The 21,544-nt window shown below is 38.8% G+C and overlaps 1 protein-coding gene across 3 annotated transcripts in view; it reads left to right on the top strand.

Annotated features, from left to right (window-relative positions):
* ARHGEF12 (Rho guanine nucleotide exchange factor 12) overlaps positions 1-21,544 on the top strand; it is a 1,204,049-nt gene that overhangs the window by 296,946 nt on the left and 885,559 nt on the right. Inside the window, exons 1-2 of one of the 3 annotated variants that reach the window (XM_053691591.1) lie at positions 4,523-5,834; positions 16,091-16,147. The exons of 1 other annotated variant lie outside the window; for it this stretch is intronic. Coding sequence is in view for 1 of the 2 variants with exons in the window: in XM_053691589.1 (XP_053547564.1) it covers positions 16,091-16,147 (57 nt within the window). In the remaining variant the exon portion in view is untranslated. Of the gene's footprint in view, positions 1-4,522; positions 5,835-16,090; positions 16,148-21,544 lie in introns of those variants that run through there. One more of the 3 variants, XM_053691589.1, reaches the window with a different exon arrangement.

Raw genomic sequence — 21,544 nt, 5'->3', positions numbered from 1 at the left:
TAAATGTGCTGTGCATACCTCTGTTATGTTACATTTATCTTCTCATTACATATAGTGCTAGGGCTTTACACTAAATGTGCTGTGCATACCTCTGTTATGTTACATTTATCTTCTCATTACATATAGTGCTAGGGCTTTACACTAAATGTGCTGTGCATACCTCTGTTATGGTTACATTTATCTTCTCATTACATATACTGCTAGGGCTTTACACTAAATGTGCTGTGCATACCTCTGTTATGGTTACATTTATCTTCTCATTACATATAGTGCTAGGGCTTTACACTAAATGTGCTGTGCATACCTCTGTTATGTTACATTTATCTTCTCATTACATATAGTGCTAGGGCTTTACACTAAATGTGCTGTGCATACCTCTGCTATGTTACATTTATCTTCTCATTACATATAGTGCTAGGGCTTTACACTAACTGTGCTGTGCATACCTCTGTTATGGTTACATTTATCTTCTCATTACATATAGTGCTAGGGCTTTACACTAAATGTGCTGTGCATACCTCTGTTATGTTACATTTATCTTCTCATTACATATAGTGCTAGGGCTTTACACTAAATGTGCTGTGCATACCTCTGCTATGTTACATTTATCTTCTCATTACATATAGTGCTAGGGCTTTACACTAAATGTGCTGTGCATACCTCTGTTATGTTACATTTATCTTCTCATTACATATAGTGCTAGGGCTTTACACTAAATGTGCTGTGCATACCTCTGCTATGTTACATTTATCTTCTCATTACATATAGTGCTAGGGCTTTACACTAAATGTGCTGTGCATACCTCTGTCTATGTTACATTTATCTTCTCATTACATATAGTGCTAGGGCTTTACACTAAATGTGCTGTGCATACCTCTGTTATGTTACATTTATCTTCTCATTACATATAGTGCTAGGGCTTTACACTAAATGTGCTGTGCATACCTCTGTTATGTTACATTTATCTTCTCATTACATATAGTGCTAGGGCTTTACACTAAATGTGCTGTGCATACCTCTGTCTATGTTACATTTATCTTCTCATTACATATACTGCTAGGGCTTTACACTAAATGTGCTGTGCATACCTCTGCTATGTTACATTTATCTTCTCATTACATATACTGCTAGGGCTTTACACTAAATGTGCTGTGCATACCTCTGTTATGTTACATTTATCTTCTCATTACATATAGTGCTAGGGCTTTTACACTAAATGTGCTGTGCATACCTCTGTTATGGTTACATTTATCTTCTCATTACATATAGTGCTAGGGCTTTACACTAAACTGTGCTGTGCATACCTCTGTTATGTTACATTTATCTTCTCATTACATATAGTGCTAGGGCTTTACACTAAATGTGCTGTGCATACCTCTGTTATGTTACATTTATCTTCTCATTACATATAGTGCTAGGGCTTTACACTAAATGTGCTGTGCATACCTCTGCTATGTTACATTTATCTTCTCATTACATATAGTGCTAGGGCTTTACACTAAATGTGCTGTGCATACCTCTGCTATGTTACATTTATCTTCTCATTACATATAGTGCTAGGGCTTTACACTAAATGTGCTGTGCATACCTCTGCTATGTTACATTTATCTTCTCATTACATATAGTGCTAGGGCTTTACACTAACTGTGCTGTGCATACCTCTGTTATGTTACATTTATCTTCTCATTACATATAGTGCTAGGGCTTTACACTAAATGTGCTGTGCATACCTCTGTTATGTTACATTTATCTTCTCATTACATATAGTGCTAGGGCTTTACACTAAATGTGCTGTGCATACCTCTGTTATGTTACATTTATCTTCTCATTACATATAGTGCTAGGGCTTTACACTAACTGTGCTGTGCATACCTCTGTTATGTTACATTTATCTTCTCATTACATATAGTGCTAGGGCTTTACACTAACTGTGCTGTGCATACCTCTGTTATGTTACATTTATCTTCTCATTACATATAGTGCTAGGGCTTTACACTAAATGTGCTGTGCATACCTCTGTTATGTTACATTTATCTTCTCATTACATATACTGCTAGGGCTTTACACTAAATGTGCTGTGCATACCTCTGTTATGTTACATTTATCTTCTCATTACATATACTGCTAGGGCTTTACACTAAATGTGCTGTGCATACCTCTGTTATGTTACATTTATCTTCTCATTACATATAGTGCTAGGGCTTTACACTAAATGTGCTGTGCATACCTCTGTTATGTTACATTTATCTTCTCATTACATATACTGCTAGGGCTTTACACTAAATGTGCTGTGCATACCTCTGCTATGTTACATTTATCTTCTCATTACATATAGTGCTAGGGCTTTACACTAAATGTGCTGTGCATACCTCTGTTATGGTTACATTTATCTTCTCATTACATATACTGCTAGGGCTTTACACTAACTGTGCTGTGCATACCTCTGTTATGTTACATTTATCTTCTCATTACATATAGTGCTAGGGCTTTACACTAAATGTGCTGTGCATACCTCTGTTATGTTACATTTATCTTCTCATTACATATAGTGCTAGGGCTTTACACTAAATGTGCTGTGCATACCTCTGTTATGGTTACATTTATCTTCTCATTACATATAGTGCTAGGGCTTTACACTAACTGTGCTGTGCATACCTCTGTTATGTTACATTTATCTTCTCATTACATATACTGCTAGGGCTTTACACTAACTGTGCTGTGCATACCTCTGCTATGTTACATTTATCTTCTCATTACATATAGTGCTAGGGCTTTACACTAAATGTGCTGTGCATACCTCTGTTATGTTACATTTATCTTCTCATTACATATAGTGCTAGGGCTTTACACTAAATGTGCTGTGCATACCTCTGTTATGTTACATTTATCTTCTCATTACATATAGTGCTAGGGCTTTACACTAAATGTGCTGTGCATACCTCTGCTATGTTACATTTATCTTCTCATTACATATAGTGCTAGGGCTTTACACTAAATGTGCTGTGCATACCTCTGTTATGTTACATTTATCTTCTCATTACATATAGTGCTAGGGCTTTACACTAAATGTGCTGTGCATACCTCTGTTATGTTACATTTATCTTCTCATTACATATAGTGCTAGGGCTTTACACTAAATGTGCTGTGCATACCTCTGTTATGTTACATTTATCTTCTCATTACATATAGTGCTAGGGCTTTTACACTAAATGTGCTGTGCATACCTCTGTTATGTTACATTTATCTTCTCATTACATATACTGCTAGGGCTTTACACTAAATGTGCTGTGCATACCTCTGTTATGGTTACATTTATCTTCTCATACATATACTGCTAGGGCTTTACACTAAATGTGCTGTGCATACCTCTGTTATGTTACATTTATCTTCTCATTACATATAGTGCTAGGGCTTTACACTAAATGTGCTGTGCATACCTCTGTATGGTTACATTTATCTTCTCATTACATATAGTGCTAGGGCTTTACACTAAATGTGCTGTGCATACCTCTGCTATGTTACATTTATCTTCTCATTACATATAGTGCTAGGGCTTTACACTAACTGTGCTGTGCATACCTCTGTTATGTTACATTTATCTTCTCATTACATATACTGCTAGGGCTTTACACTAAATGTGCTGTGCATACCTCTGTTATGTTACATTTATCTTCTCATTACATATACTGCTAGGGCTTTACACTAAATGTGCTGTGCATACCTCTGTTATGTTACATTTATCTTCTCATTACATATAGTGCTAGGGCTTTACACTAAATGTGCTGTGCATACCTCTGCTATGTTACATTTATCTTCTCATTACATATAGTGCTAGGGCTTTACACTAACTGTGCTGTGCATACCTCTGCTATGTTACATTTATCTTCTCATTACATATAGTGCTAGGGCTTTACACTAAATGTGCTGTGCATACCTCTGTTATGGTTACATTTATCTTCTCATTACATATAGTGCTAGGGCTTTACACTAAATGTGCTGTGCATACCTCTGTTATGTTACATTTATCTTCTCATTACATATACTGCTAGGGCTTTACACTAAATGTGCTGTGCATACCTCTGTTATGTTACATTTATCTTCTCATTACATATAGTGCTAGGGCTTTACACTAAATGTGCTGTGCATACCTCTGCTATGTTACATTTATCTTCTCATTACATATAGTGCTAGGGCTTTACACTAAATGTGCTGTGCATACCTCTGTTATGTTACATTTATCTTCTCATTACATATAGTGCTAGGGCTTTACACTAAATGTGCTGTGCATACCTCTGCTATGTTACATTTATCTTCTCATTACATATACTGCTAGGGCTTTACACTAAATGTGCTGTGCATACCTCTGTTATGTTACATTTATCTTCTCATTACATATAGTGCTAGGGCTTTACACTAAATGTGCTGTGCATACCTCTGTTATGTTACATTTATCTTCTCATTACATATAGTGCTAGGGCTTTACACTAAATGTGCTGTGCATACCTCTGTTATGTTACATTTATCTTCTCATTACATATAGTGCTAGGGCTTTACACTAAATGTGCTGTGCATACCTCTGCTATGTTACATTTATCTTCTCATTACATATAGTGCTAGGGCTTTACACTAAATGTGCTGTGCATACCTCTGTTATGTTACATTTATCTTCTCATTACATATAGTGCTAGGGCTTTACACTAAATGTGCTGTGCATACCTCTGTTATGTTACATTTATCTTCTCATTACATATAGTGCTAGGGCTTTACACTAACTGTGCTGTGCATACCTCTGTTATGTTACATTTATCTTCTCATTACATATACTGCTAGGGCTTTACACTAAATGTGCTGTGCATACCTCTGCTATGTTACATTTATCTTCTCATTACATATAGTGCTAGGGCTTTACACTAAATGTGCTGTGCATACCTCTGTTATGTTACATTTATCTTCTCATTACATATAGTGCTAGGGCTTTACACTAAATGTGCTGTGCATACCTCTGTTATGGTTACATTTATCTTCTCATTACATATAGTGCTAGGGCTTTACACTAAATGTGCTGTGCATACCTCTGTTATGTTACATTTATCTTCTCATTACATATAGTGCTAGGGCTTTACACTAAATGTGCTGTGCATACCTCTGCTATGTTACATTTATCTTCTCATTACATATAGTGCTAGGGCTTTACACTAAATGTGCTGTGCATACCTCTGCTATGTTACATTTATCTTCTCATTACATATAGTGCTAGGGCTTTACACTAAATGTGCTGTGCATACCTCTGTTATGGTTACATTTATCTTCTCATTACATATAGTGCTAGGGCTTTACACTAAATGTGCTGTGCATACCTCTGCTATGTTACATTTATCTTCTCATTACATATAGTGCTAGGGCTTTACACTAAATGTGCTGTGCATACCTCTGCTATGTTACATTTATCTTCTCATTACATATAGTGCTAGGGCTTTACACTAAATGTGCTGTGCATACCTCTGTTATGTTACATTTATCTTCTCATTACATATACTGCTAGGGCTTTACACTAAATGTGCTGTGCATACCTCTGCTATGGTTACATTTTATAGAAAGAAATGTTTGTATGTAATGCAAAATACAGATTGTGTTCTGCTTCTCAATGTAGCATTTCAGTTTGTCTTTTAGATGTTACTGCTTTACCAGGGTGAGCCAGGATAAACACAAATATAATCATAATTACAGACATTTCTAGATTTCCTCTCAAATCCCTATAAAGAACTTAACACTTATCTCCCTATCTTTTGTTTTACCCCCCCCAAAAAAAAAACAAAAAACCAACAAACAAACAGGTAAGTGACTGGAAGATAGTTCTATAAAAACACTGTTTTCTGTCTAAGTGTTATTTCTAGGGGCCAGTTTTCATTTATTTTCCATATAAAGGTGAACACTTATTTTTATGGAATCACTGTTTTTTGTTTAAGCAAATTTGCTTACCTAAAGCACTTAAATCAATTTCCTAAATGTTGTTCTATTCAGACTGGTTGAGTGCTAGTTCTTACGATGTTCAATAGTCCCCTACAATTGTTTCCTTTTGTTTCCGAAGCAACTCAGTTACTGATAGTGCAGGCTTCAGTCTCCACTTAACTTTATTTATTTTACACGTTAGACCAATAGCACATAGTTCATTAGGGCAGGGATATTCGTAAAGAAAACAGTGATATAGTTCATGTGCTTATGTTGGGGAGATTTTGATCTGTTCATATTTACAGCTTGTTAGTGTATCTTATGGGTTTGGAGGGATGAAAAGAACATTTGTTTCTTACGTATCTGAGGGGAATAGTCTACACAGCAATGCAGAAGGCATGATATTATTATTACTGTATTCTTTATTTATAAAGCGCCAACAAATTCCACAGCGCTGTCCATGGGTAACAAAGATACAAGTACAATACAATATGAGACACCAGACAAAGTTTAACAAACAAATACAGGGGGAATTGGGGCTCCAGTGGGAACTTACAATCTAGATGGGTAGGGGGGTGAGAAACAGGAGGTGGAGACTGCAAAGGTGAGAAAGATGTTAGTGTAGAGTTAGATGAGAGCAGCTATTAGGCAAGTGGAATTCATTTCTTATGGATTTGGAGATAAGGTTCCCTGAACAAGAAGGTCTTTAGGCAGCGTTTAAAGGAGGAGAGGTTAGGGGAAAGTCTGACAGCTCGAGGAAGAGTATTCCAGAGGGTTGGTGCCGCACAAGAGAAGTCCTGTAGTCTAGCATGGGTGGAGGTGATGGTAGAAGATGCAAGGAGCAGGTCATTGTTGGATCTTAGGGGACGGCTGGAGTATATTTGTTGATGAGTGAGGACTGGTAGGGGGGCTGCATTGGTGAGGGCTTTGTAGGTCAGAGTGAGATTTTTGATTTCTTTTACAAGATATGACAAGTCCACGGATTTCATCCTTATTTGTGGGATATCGCCTCCTGGTCAGCAGGAAGTGGCAAAGAGCTTCACAGCAGAGCTGCATATATAGCCCCTCCCTTCCCTCCCCCTCCAGTCATTCTCTTTGCCTGTGTTAGTGATAGTAAGAGGTAAAGAGAGGTGTTAGTTCAGATTCTTCAATCAAGAGTTTTTTGTTTTTAAATGGTGCCAAAGTGTACTATTTTATTACAGAGCAGCATTAAGTAGTCTTTCAGACTGTGGGAACTGGTGGATTTTTGTCTCCACTGTGCCTCCCAGGATTATGTTGCGTTTGCTGTACAAAGTGTTGGAATTTCTTAACTAAGATTTCTCTGTTTCACAGGACCTCAGGAGGAAAAAGGTGGACCTCCTTGACACTGTGAAGTTTTCATGCTGTTACTGAGCATGAAGGTAAGTGCAGTTCTTTTTTTCTGGGACATAGACACAGAATCTTAGATTGACTGTATATTCACTATGCTTTGCGAAAGGTTAGTGACAGAACCAGACACTCTAGCATCTACTATCTAGAAACGCTGGTATATAAACACAAGGGGACAGTACCTATCTCTCTGACAAGGAAACATTTATTGGGGGGATGGACTAATGTGTACATGTTTTACCAGACACTCAGGCGTTTTTTAGTGTGTGCCCTGAAGCGCTGGGATGTGGTGTGTGGCTTTATTTTTTTGATGCTGGCAGACGCAAGGGAGCGTGTTAAACAGTGTTTATACTATTTTCGGAGTGCATATGTTTTCTCTGGCCTCCGGTTAATGTCGAAGGTTGCCCGCTTTAGATTTACGCCCACGAGGGGCGGAGCTTAGGACTTGCGCGCTTTCATAGCATTCTCAGTGTTGTCAATACAGTTTGTCTTTCGGCTTAGACGCCTGCTGTTCCAGATTGCTCACTTATTTGGTCCGGTCTCAGGAGCAGGTAGAAACCTGTGTTTTAGACTTGTGGGTTCTTGCCTAAGCATAATAGCGGTGTAAGATGGAAAGAGGACTTAGAGAGCTTCTCTCTTGCTAAACAGTTTTCTGCATATCTTGTTAAATTAAAATAAAATCGGATAGCTGTGTGAATTGAACTCTTAAAGACACAGTACTTAGCAATTTTATTTTACAGTCAAATTGCTGTGAGTAAATTGAATTTGCTTGTTGTTTCACTTTATTAAGATGGATGAGCACAGTGCATGCCTTATTTGTTTAAATGCCATTGTGGAACCCCCTGTTACCCTTTGTCCTCCATGTATCACTAGGGCATTAGAGTGTAAAGAACAAATTTTCTTATCTGATGATAATGATTGTACTCAGAATGATGAGGTTCAGGATACAGCTCAATCCCAAGCGTCTCAGCCCATAACGCCCACACAGGCGACGTCATGTTCTTCAGTGTCTGCATCTTTCACTCTGCAGGATATGGCTACAGTTATGTCCTCAACCCTTACAGAGGTGTTCTCTAAGTTGCCAGTACTACAGGGTAAACGTAGAATAGAGACCCACGTAGTCCATGCGACTTCAGATTCTTTGGTGGCGATCTTTGATCTTCCCTCCTAGGACTCTGAAGGGGGGGGGGGTAGGGAGGTTTTATCAGAAGGAGAACTGTCAGACTCAGGTAGTGCATTACCCAAGACAGATTTGGACGTGATGTCCTTCAGATTTAAGCTTGAACACCTTCGCCTGTTGTTGCGGGAGGTTTTGTTAACCCTGGACGACTGTGACTCTATTGTAGTCCCTCCAGAGAAATTGTGTAAGATGGACAGATATTTGGAGGTACCTACTTACGCTGATACAATCAAGGCCCATAGATTAGCTAATTCCTTTGTTACGGACGCCGCCTTTCAGATTACCAAGTTGGCGGCTAAGAATGCAGGTTTGGCCATTGTAGCATGCAGAGCCTTGTGGTTGAATTCCTGGTCTGTGGATGTATCCTCTAAATCTAAGCTGTTAGCTATCCCTTTCAAAGGAAAGACTTTATTTGGGCCTGAATTGAAAGATATTATCTCTGATATTACGGGAGGTAAGGGTCATCTCCTCCCTCAGGACAAGACGTCCAAACAAAGGAGACAGAGTAATTTTCGTTCCTTTCGAAATTTCAAGGGTGTCCCTTCTTCCTCTTTCGCTAAACAGGAAGGGAACTTTGCACAGTCCAAACTCGTCTGGAGACCCAATCACGCTTGGAACAAAAATAAACAACCCAAGAAACCCGCTGCTGCTCCCAAGACAGCATGAACGGATGGCCCTCGGCCCGGGACCGGATCTAGTAGGGGGCAGACTTTCTCTCTTTGTCCAGGCTTGGAAAAGAGATGTTCAGGATCCCTGGACACTAGAAATCGTGTCCCATGGGTACCAACTGGAGTTCAAATATTTCCTTCCAAGGGGAAGGTTTCTTCTTTCACGATTGTCTGTAGACCAGATAAAAAGAGAGGCGTTCTTACGTTGTGTAAAAGACCTCTCTACTATGGGAGTAATTTGTCCCGTTCCAATACAGGGACAGGGGTTTTACTCAAATCTTTTTGTAATTTCCATAAAAGAGGGAACGTTTAGACTCTTGAGATCTGAAATGGGTCTGAACAAGTTTCTCAGAGTTTAAAACAAATTCACAGTTCCAGGGTAGAAAGGAGAGAGAGGGGAGATTTCGGTATAATAAAACATGTACTTTATTTATGTTTCTTAAAACAAACCGGCACAGCAAACAGTGAGATCCTTCTGCTGACGCGTTTCCTGCCTCACTGGCAGTTCATCAGAGCATACGGATAGTAACTTACACAGCTGTTAAATCACTTGCAACAATGTATAACAGACCAATCAGAAACAAGTCATCAGAGTAAACTTGCACACCTTAATGTAGTGCTCACTTAACCCTTGATCGTACAAGACTTAGTAATTATAAATTAGCGATTAGTCAAACAATGAAATTATATACACTTGTAATTGAAAAACAGACTTTAAAAGTAGAAAAAATATTTTAAAAACCTATGAATTGGGATGTGATCATAGAATGTTTCCATAACAACAAAGAAAGCTATACAAAATATGCTCGTGAGATACTCAGGCTATGATGATAAGCTTATAGATTATATCCTACAGGCCATTAACTTTCTATTGAATAGAAATTATTTCATATTCAATGGTGAGTTTTTTCTACAGCTGAGGGGGACAGCGATGGGGGCGAAATTCGCCCCCTCGTATGCAAATCTTTTTTTTAGCCAATTTTGAAGTGATGAAAATCTTTGATATCTGCAATCCCTTCCAGAGGAACATAATACTGTACACTCGCTACATAGATGATGTTCTTCTGATTTGGGAAGGCGACATCAAACTACTTGAGCAATTTGTTGAGTTCATCAACCTCAATGATCAGAATTTAAGGTTTACCTATAGTACATCAGACACTAGTATACCTTACTTGGATGTACTTATAAAGCATAATAACAATGAGTTAATCACAGAAGTGTATAGGAAGGAGATCAGCGGAAATACCATTCTGAGAGCTGACTCCTCACACCCAGGTCACCTTAAGAAAGGGATACCTAAGGGACAATACATCAGGCTCAGACGTAACTGCACAAATTTACACCATTATTGGAAACATGCAGATAGCCTAACAAAACGACTGATAGAGGATATGATGCAACTAAATTGCAAGAAATATCGACATTGGTGTCCACTTTTAATAGAAATGATTTATTGAAAGACAAGACAGGGACTGACAATAAAAGCAAAAAGAGAGAAGGCATCAATTTTATCACTAGATATAGTAAACAGTTTAGTGAGGTATGCAGTATAATCAAAACTAGACTACCAATACTAGAGAGAGACATAGATCTTCAAGACATTTCTAAGAGTTGTAACTTTATCGCGAGTAGATCTGACACTATTGGAGATGACTTAAGAAAAAACTTTGGACCTAAACTAGGTTCTGGAAGAGTTACTTAGTCAATGGTTACCCACTAATGTAGGGTTTCACAGATGTGGAGTAAAACCTTGCAAAAGTTGTGAATATGTCATTATAGGAGACATATTTAAATCTACCAATACAGGCAAGACATATAAAATTAGGGACAAGATCAACTGCAATTCAACTTTTGTAGTTTACCTTGTAACTTGTATGTTCTGTAAATTTCAGTATGTGGGTCTCACCTCTAGGAATCTGAAAGACAGAATTAGGGAACATCTACTGTCCCTAGAGGCTGAGACCCCTAAGACACCAGTTGCTAAGCATTTTTTCCAACATGAAAATCGACTGAAGCATTTTAAGTTCCAAGGTATAGAACAGGTCACTCTGGGGGTTAGAGGAGGTGATAGGTACCATGCCCTAAGTAAAAGAGAGATCTTTTGGATCTATACACTTAAGACTGGTCACCCTTGTGGAATAAACAAAATCAGTGATGTAAAACTTTTCATTGATAAATAGAGTATTATGTTCACATTGGGTAAATTGTTATTGGTTGTCACTATAAAGATTTCTTTTTTTTTTTTTTTTTCCATCTTCTTCAGATGTAGAACATTTACTATTGTTTTTATACACTTGTAATGACTAAAATGTTCTACTATTGAGAAGAAAGCTGTATTTTAAGTTTCCTAATTTTGGAAAATACCAGTCTGTAAGTGTTGGAGACCAAACACCGATTGATCTTTGTAGAACAAGATTGTTCAAGAATAGATTCTGTGCATATATAAATATCTATCCACTTAAATTTATAAATAGAGTATTTCTGCCAATTTTGTCTTATTTTCAAAATGACACGCTATATTTATGACTATACCCCTAGAAATATGCTTGCAGACTCGCTATTATAATTTAGTATTTACCTTTTATATTTATGGATTAGTCTGCATATATGTTGATTATATATATATATATATATATATATATATATATATATATATATATATATATATATATATATATTTCTAATATCATTTTACCGGGCTTTGTCTCTCCCTGTCTTTTTAAGCGTGTAGACAAACTTGGCAAGTTTTACAGAAATGCAAATGCTTGATAATAAAATCCACTTTTTCTTTGTTGTTATGGAAACATTCTATGATCACATCCCAATTCATAGGTTTTTAAAATATTTTTTCTACTTTTAAAGTCTGTTTTTCAATTACAAGTGTATATAATTTCATTGTTTGACTAATCGCTAATTTATAATTACTAAGTCTTGTACGATCAAGGGTTAAGTGAGCACTACATTAAGGTGTGCAAGTTTACTCTGATGACTTGATTCTGATTGGTCTGTTATACATTGTTGCAAGTGATTTAACAGCTGTGTAAGTTACTATCCGTATGCTCTGATGAACTGCCAGTGAGGCAGGAAACGCGTCAGCAGAAGGATCTCACTGTTTGCTGTGCCGGTTTGTTTTAAGAAACATAAATAAAGTACATGTTTTATTATACCGAAATCTCCCCTCTCTCTCCTTTCTACCCTGGAACTGTGAATTTGTTTTAAACTTACATTTTTGTTTTGCTACGGGTTCAGGAGAGCCTGAATGGTTCCGGAGTTCAGAACAGCCTACAACAGCAATACTCACCTGTTGTGTGTGACAGAGGCACGAATACCGCTACGGATAAGGAGGGTGAGTGATATGATACTTACCCGGCTTTTTGCCATTGTGTATTATCAAGTATACCTTACAACAGTTACCTATATGAGTTGTTGATGTGGTATGGATTACCTCTGCACTAAAGATCTGTCTAATAATCAGGATTGTTGGAAAGAATATCTTTGTAGCTAAGTGTATCCCGCGTAAGGTGGGACTCCTACTCAGGAGTAAATAGTTACGCTAGCTAAACTTTGGTTCACTTATCACCTGTTCGTAAATATCTGCACAAAAATTGTAAATTTCAAGTTTCTCAGAGTCCCATCCTTCAAGATGGAAACAATTCGGACAATTCTTCCATTGATCCCGGAGGGTCAATATATGACTACCGTGGACTTAAAGGATTCATATCTTCACATTCCTATCCACAGAGATCATCACCAGTTTCTAAGGTTTGCCTTCCTGGACAAACATTTTCAGTTTGTGGCTCCTCCCTTCGGGCTGGCCACTGCACCCAGGATCTTCACGAAGGTTCTAGGGTCTTTGCTAGCGGTTCTCAGACCGAGGGGCATTGCAGTGGCGCCTTATCTAGACGATATTCTAATCCAGGCGTCCTCTTTTCAACTGACAAAGTCCCATACCGACATGGTTCTGTCCTTTCTAAGAACTCATGGGGGAAGGTGAATCTAGAAAAGAGTTCACAAATTCCAAAGACAAAGGTTCCTTTCCTGGGAACTCTAATAGATTCCGTATCCATGAAAATCTTTTTTACGGAAGTCAGAATGTTAAAGATTCTGGAGACATGCCGAACCCTTCAGTCCACTCCTTGGCCATCAGTGGCTCAGTGCATGAAGGTAATTGGATTGATGGTGGCGGCAATGGACATCATTCCGTTTGCGCGTTTTCATCTCAGACCTCTACAACTGAGCATGCTCAGACAGTGGAATGGAGATTATGCAAATTTGTCTCCTCAGATAGATCTGGATCAGGAGACAAGAGACTCTCTTCTTTGGTGGTTGTCGCTGGATCATCTGTCCCAAGGGACGTGCTTCCGCAGACCTTCATGGGTGATAGTGACAACGGATGCCAGTCTACTAGGATGGGGGGCAGTCTAGAATTCCCTAAAGACTCAGGGAGTGTGGACTCGAGCGGAGTCTCTACATCCCATAAATATTCTGGAGTTGAGAGTAATATTCAATGCGCTTCAAGCTTGGCCTCAATTGGCGTCGGCCAAATTCATCCGATTTCAGTCGGACAACATCACGACTGTGGCTTACATCAATCATCAGGGAGGAACAAGGAGTTCCTTGGCGATGACAGAAGTATCCAAGATAATTCGGTGGGCGGAGGCTCACTCTTGTTATCTGTCAGCAATTTACATCCCAGGAGTGGACAACTGAGAAGCGGATTTTTTGAGTAGACAGACGTTTCATCCGGGGAAATGGGAACTTCACCCGGAGGTCTTTGCTACCCTGATTCTCCTCTGTTTGCTCTTCTTCCCCGGGTGATTGCTCGGGTCAAACAGGATAGGGCATCAGTGATTCTCATCGCTTCTGTGTGTCCTCGCAGGACTTGGTATGCCGATCTGGTGGACATGTCCACTCTGCCGCCGTGGAAGCTTCCATTGAGGCAGGACCTTCTCTTTCAGGAACCCTTCCATCATCCGAATTTAGTTTCTCTACAGCTGACTGCTTGGAGATTGAACGCTTGATGTTATCTAAGCGAGGGTTTTCTGATTCGGTCATTGATACCTTGATCCAAGCACGTAAGCCTGTTACTAGAAAGATTTAACGTAAGATATGGCGTAAATATATTTTTTGGTGCAAATCCAAGAGCTCCTCATGGAGTAGAGTTAGGATTCCCAGGATTTTATCTTTTCTCCAAGAAGGATTGGAGAAAGGGTTGTCAGCAAGTTCCTTAAAGGGACAGATTTTTGCTTTGTCTATTTTGTTACACAAGCGTCTGGCAGATGTTCCAGATGTTCAATCTTTTTGTCAGGCTCTGACTAGAATCAGGCCTGTATTTAGACCAATTGCTCCTCCTTGGAGTTTGAATTTAGTTCTTAATGTTCTTCAAGGGGTTCCGTTTGAACCCATGCATTCTATAGATATTAAGTTATTATCTTGGTTGCTATTTCTTCTGCTCGCATAGTTTGAGCTTTCGGCTTTACAATGTGATCCACCTTATCTTATTTTCCATGCTGATAAGGTGGTGTTACTTACCAAACCTGGTTTTCTTCCTAAGGTTGTTTCTAACAAGAATATTAATCAGGAAATTGTTGTTCCTTCATTATGTCCTAACCCTTCTTCTAAGAAGGAGCGTATGCTACATAACTTGGATGTAGTTCATGCCTTAAAATTTTATTTGCAGGCGACTAAGGATTTTCGTCAAACATCTTCCTTGTTTGTGGTTTTTGCTGGGAAACGTTAGGGGTCAGAAAGCTACAGCTACCTCTTTCTTTTTGGCTGAAGAGTATCATCTGTTTGGCATACGAGACTGCTGGACGGCAGCCTCCTGAAAGAATTACGGCTCATTCTACTAGGGCTGTGGCTTCCTCATGGGCATTTAAAAATGATGCTTCTGTTGAGCAGATTTGCAAGGTTGCAACTTGGTCATCTCTTCATACTTTTTCCAAATTTTAAAAATTTGATACATTTGCTTCTTCTGAGGCTGTTTTTGGGAGAAAGGTTCTTCAAGCAGTAGTGCCTTCCGTTTAGGTCCCTGTCTTATCCCTCCCTTTCATCCGTGTCCTATAGCTTTGGTATTGTATCCCACAAGTAAGGATGAAATCCGTGGACTCGTCATATCTTGTAAAAGAAAAGGAAATTTATGCTTACCTGATAAATTTATTTCTTTTACGATATGACAAGTCCAAGGCCCACCCTGTTATTTTTCTGGAGACAGGTTTTTATTTTTGTTAAACTTCAGTCACCTCTTCTCCTTGGCCTTTCCTTTCTCTTCCTAACATTGGTCGAATGACTGGAGGGGGAGGGAAGGGAGGGGCTATATATACAGCTCTGCTGTGGAGCTCTTTGCTACTTTCTTCTGACCAGGAGGCGATATCCCACAAGTAAGGATGAAATCCGTGGACTCGTCATATCGTAAAAGAAATACATTTATCAGGTAAGCAGAAATTTCCTTTTTGTTTTTGCTGTGAATGGGGAGCCAGTTCAGTGACTCAAAGAGGGGTGCAGCGGATACAGCGCGTCGGGAGAGGTGGATTAGCCTAGCAGAGGCATTTAGGATGGATTTAATGGGGGAGAGGCGGGAGAGAGGAAGGCCAGTTAGTAGGTTATTACAGTAGTCAAGTCGGGAAATTACTAGGGAATGGATTAGCTGTTTAGTGGTTTCAGCACTCAGAAAAGGACACATTTATACTGCTAGAATTTACTCCTAAAGGAGATTCTTTATGCATTATGGGCCTACCCAGCAGCTAGCTGAATCAGCAGCTCTACTTCCTCCTGTTTGCGTACCTTGCAGCTGTGTCCATGTGTGTCCTCTATGTTGATATTTTACCCTTCTGCACGGTTTCTGTCTGGAGTTTTGTTATCTGTTGTTGTCCCTGCCTCTTCTGTACCCTCATCTCTCCTTCTCTCTCCCGCTGTCGTGCAGAGAGCTCGTCCAGGAAGACAAAGTCTACTTTGGATGAGGGTAGACAGGAAACCTATGGTAAGCCAAATCTGGCCAGCACAGCACCCCGCTTTCAGCATGTGCCTCGCTATGTTTCTAACCCCTTGTGCATATGCATGGCGCACACTGCAGCAAGAGACGGGGTGAAGGTGACTCTGTTACTGTCCGGACTACGTTCCTTGTAGAATACAGTTGAGTTAATGGCAGTAAATTGAACTTTAACAACTTTTTTTCTGATGTTGCTGAGTAATGATAGGCAACATTTAAAAATAAAAGTTTATTTAGTATTTTCCAGCTCTATAAGAGCATATTATTGTAACTGAAGAATCAATACTACTAGAGTAATACATTTATGGTGTATTTATTTCTCCTGAATTAATATCACCGAAGAACTAAGCAGGTAAATTAGAAAGATACCTTAGCTTTCCTAATGCTTGCAAATATTAGCAGCCGAGCAGTGATTGCAGGAATGTGTATTTAATAGCACAGATTTCCAGACATGTTTAAAATGTGATTCCTATTTTTTTGTACTGCTTCTGGAACAGGTTTAAAGTGATGGTAAACTCCATTATTGGTAATTGACATATTTCAAATATTCAATACTATATATATTAAACCGCATACTCATTTTAACTTTTACAATAAATTATACATATTTACCGACCCTTTTATCGCTGCATCGCTCTGCCCCTCTTATTTGCTTCATCTCTAAACTGGACGCTTCTCTTGCCTACACCCTCTCTGCACAAAATACAATTTGCGCGCTCCCAACAGTGTTATTTTTAACGCATGCGCATATTGGAATGGATAGTGACGAATACCAAGTAAACATTGAGTCATGAGATTCAACGTTTACTTGGTTCAGTGTGTATAAAAAAACTGACGTGTTCCAGTGTGCGACACATCTCTCCCCTATAAAACAAGCAAACGTTTATAATAACAAAAATTATTTTATTTAGTTTAAAGAACATATAGAATTTTTATTTAATCAAAACAACAAGTTCAGCAGCGTACTTACTGGCACTCTTTCAAGTAAATAATGAATCGTTTGACAATACTACACGATTCACTGTTTACTTCTGCGTGCCGTGTTGAAAATTAGAATAAGCGCATGCGTTCCCAACACATGAATGCGCAAATTAGTCATCAGATTAAAACAATCCTGATTGGATGGCCAAATTGCAATGCTAAAGAAATATTGTGCATATGTAAAACGGATTGCATTGAAGTAAGCCTGTCTGGCTTAAATATTTAAACAACCAGTATGACATCACAGGCGGCTGGAATTGAAACGGAGATGAATGACTTACAATACATCGATTTGTGAGTAATATCTAGTATATTGTATTAGACAAAATTAGGTGTCCATAATTATTGTGATAGAACAAGAATTGTCATATAAACGAGTAACATAGAGTTTACCATCCCTTTAAACAGTAAGTCCTATGCAAACACGTTTGTGCTGGTAAACCATAGTGAAGTGTATTCATGTTGCTTACTTATGTATGCGGCTGTGAATAAAGCCTAAACTAGAGCAGGGAGTTGTTTTAGAGAGGAACACCACTTTAGAGCATTTTGATATTTACCTTTTATGTCACTGCCATTGTCTCACTTAGATTCTGAAGTCTGGAGAAGTTTTTTTATCAAGGGTTATTTGACCTGAAGTCTGTTAGTAACCTGCGCAGACCTTTCTGCTCCACACAGAGCTCCCTCTTCCTCCTGCCCCCTTCTCCTGCTTCTTCCTCTACTGTGTGCTACCCTGGAACTTCCCTTTTCCTGCTCCTAACAGCTTTCTGTGCAAAGTGGCTTTAACTGTAAAAGTTATTTTTACACTTCCTTTATCTGTAAAACATTACAGTCTGACACAATCCACAGTGGCTCCATAAGTCTGATTCAATGTACCTCTTCATGGGTCATGTCGGGTTCTTCTGGTTTGTGGTGGCTTAGTGTTTCTTTTATGCACTGCCCACTTGGAATTTTTTTAACCTGCACTCAGGCTTTGCTTTTACTTGCAAGTTACAAAGCAATAGTTCAGTATGAAGAAGTCTTCCCTTCATATTTGGTGCATGGGTGTTGGGTTCAGGTTAAATAATACGTGATATGACACACAATAGCTAACATATATGGCTGTACATTTTAAAAATCTTTCTATAGCACAATATCTGCGGAGCATATTCCTAGGGTATTTACACTGGGTGTTTGGATGGTTTTCTGCTTCTGGGTTATTTTTATTACTTTTGATAGTGTGTCATGTTGAACAGCTAAAGGTTACTAGTCAACTTAAATTGAAAGACCCTCATTTTTTTGCAGCACCTACAGTATTAATAAAACAAAAACAAACACGCTGGGACCTTATATTTGTTATCTTATAGTTCACACAAACATCATATGTCCACTCAAACTAAATATTTATTTCATACAGGTGATGAGAGTCCATGATCCATTACTCCTGGGAATTACTCTTCCTGGCCACTAGGAGGAGGCACAGATTCCCAAACCCCAAGAGCTCTATGACCCCCCCCCCACCACACCTTACTAGCAGCTAGTCATGTCTTTGCCTCAGATGGAGGAATGTGAAGAAGTAAATTGCTTCTGATCTTCTGTGTGAGGGGTTCTCAAACTGATTTAAGGCCCATTTTCCCATGGAGAGCTGCTGTTTGATAGAGGCATGTATTTGAAGTATGGGGTAGTGGCACAATTAATAACCTATTGGATTTAGTCACAAGCCTTCCACAGGTGTCACTGGGACCTGTCCTTAGCCTCCTCCTGTTGGGTCATTGGTATACTTTTCCATATCCTCTGCTGTTATGTTTCAGCACTGGTTTGGCTATCTTCTGGATCCTGGTTAGATATCCAGTCTCTGAGGAAGCGCATGTGAGCATGCGCGAAACATGTCAGATAGTAAGAGCTGCATCTCTTTTCTATCACCTGCATGAATAAACTCTGTTGAAGCACTGGCATCCAGTCTGGATTTGTCCTCTTTTTATCTGTAGATATCCAGTAGTTGGGTTCATATGGGTAAGTACATATTTGTATTTAGGGGTACTCATTTAGCCAGTTGGGCTATATAGTTTCTACACTATTATACTTTGAAGCCTGGGGACAGTATTTATTATGTATTTGTTTTGTATGTCTCCTTTTAATTTATTATGCTCTATTCCCCTTTTGCTTGTGTATTCTTTGTCATGTTCGTGCGCATCGGCTCAGTGAGTTTGCACAGGTTGTCTCTCTGTGCATGTCGGTTTGCCGGGTTTAAGCACATCTGCTAGTTGAGAAATTGCACATCAGATGATTGGGATGGCACATACAGTGTTTTTTTTTTTTTTTTGTGGCATGCTTAGTGTATTTAATCACACCCTTTACACGTGTGTTGCCTCTCTGTTTTTTAACATGCTATCAGATTTGTAGTACGCTCTGTTCTCCCGTGCGTTATTTTTGGTGTTGGGTTAGCGCTCTGTGGCCTTGCTGGATTGTGATGCTTTTTGCTTAGAGGGGTAAGTTGTTTTTTTCCCCCCTTGCTTAAGCTCTTTTTAAGGGGATATAGCCTTATGGCTGTGTGTTCTACTCTTTGTAGTTTTCTTTAATCACAGAGCCTTATATTTCTGTCTCTGAAACCTCTTTACAAGCTAGAGCCTCTGAACACTTTCCTACCAATGTGAAATGTGTTTATTTTAAACTTGCAGCTGTGCATTCCTTGTTTACATGTTGTTATGCATTTTAATTAGACTAATGTTGCTCTTGCTTCTAAAGGTATCTGCCTTTCTACGGTTTGTTTCAAAAATGGGAGTTCTACAAATTTTTCTCCAGGATTAAATAATTTTGTATGGTGTACTGTATTCGAAATGCTGGTGGCTATGCCCCCTTCAAGTTATCGTAAAAGGTCAGTTTATGATTTATTCACTACTTGCTCTAAGTATTAAAGAATATTCAGGATCCTGGTTCGGCTGATTCATCCTTTCAGGGTGAGAGTATCTGATGATCAGGATTCTGTTTCTGATCATGATTCTGTTATACTTTCTTTCATGTAATTAGCAAGAGTCCATGAGCTAGTGACGTATGGGATATACATTCCTACCAGGAGGGGCAAAGTTTCCCAAACCTTAAAATGCCTATAAATACACCCCTCACCACACCCACAATTCAGTTTTACAAACTTTGCCTCCGATGGAGGTGGTGAAGTAAGTTTGTGCTAGATTCTACGTTGATATGCGCTCCGCAGCAAGTTGGAGCCCGGTTTTCCTCTCAGCGTGCAGTGAATGTCAGAGGGATGTGAGGAGAGTATTGCCTATTTGAATGCAGTGATCTCCTTCTAAGGGGTCTATTTCATAGGTTCTCTGTTATCGGTCGTAGAGATTCATCTCTTACCTCCCTTTTCAGATCGACGATATACTCTTATATATACCATTACCTCTGCTGATTCTCGTTTCAGTACTGGTTTGGCTATCTACTATATGTAGATGAGTGTCCTGGGGTAAGTAAGTCTTATTTTCTGTGACACTCCTAGCTATGGTTGGGCACTTTGTTTATAAAGTTCTAAATATATGTATTCAAACATTTATTTGCCTTGACTCAGAATGTTCAACTTTCCTTATTTTTCAGACAGTCAGTTTCATATTTGGGATAATGCATTTTAATTTAACATTTTTTACCTTAAAATTTGACTTTTTCCCTGTGGGCTGTTAGGCTCGCGGGGGCTGAAAATGCTTCATTTTATTGCGTCATTCTTGGCGCTGACTTTTTTGGCGCAAAAATTCTATTTCCGTTTCCGGCGTCATACGTGTCGCCGGAAGTTGCGCCATTCTTTGACGTTATTTTGCGCCAAAAATGTCGGCGTTCCGGATGTGGCGTCATTTTTGGCGCCAAAAAGCATTTAGGCGCCAAATAATGTGGGCGTCTTATTTGGCGCGAAAAAATATGGGCGTCACTTTTGTCTCCACATTATTTAAGTCTCATTTTTTATTGCTTCTGGTTGCTAGAAGCTTGTTCTTTGGCATTTTTTCCCATTCCTGAAACTGTCATTTAAGGAATTTGATCAATTTTGCTTTATATGTTGTTTTTTTCTTTTACATATTGCAAGATGTTCCACGTTGCAACTGAGTCAGAAGATACTTCAGGAAAATCACTGCACAATGCTGGAGCTACCAAGCTAAGTGTATCTGCTATAAACTTTTGGTATCTGTTTCTCCAGCTGTTATTTGTATTGCATGTCATGTCAAACTTATTAATGCAGATAAAATTTCCTTTAGTACTGTTACATTACCTGTTGCTGTTCCGTCAACATCTAATTTTCAGAGTGTTCCTGATAACATAAGAGATTTTATTTTTTAAATCCATTAAGAAGGCTATGTCTGTTATTTTTCCTTCTAGTATACATAAAAGTCTTTTAAAACTTCTCTTTTTTTCAGATGAATTTTTAAATGAACATCATCATTCTGA

Source organism: Bombina bombina, chromosome 8, assembly GCF_027579735.1.
Source record: "Bombina bombina isolate aBomBom1 chromosome 8, aBomBom1.pri, whole genome shotgun sequence".
Taxonomy (NCBI): Eukaryota; Metazoa; Chordata; class Amphibia; order Anura; family Bombinatoridae; genus Bombina; species Bombina bombina.
The sequence above is the reverse complement of the archived record's forward strand: the minus strand, read 5'-3'. Positions and strand labels throughout refer to the sequence as shown.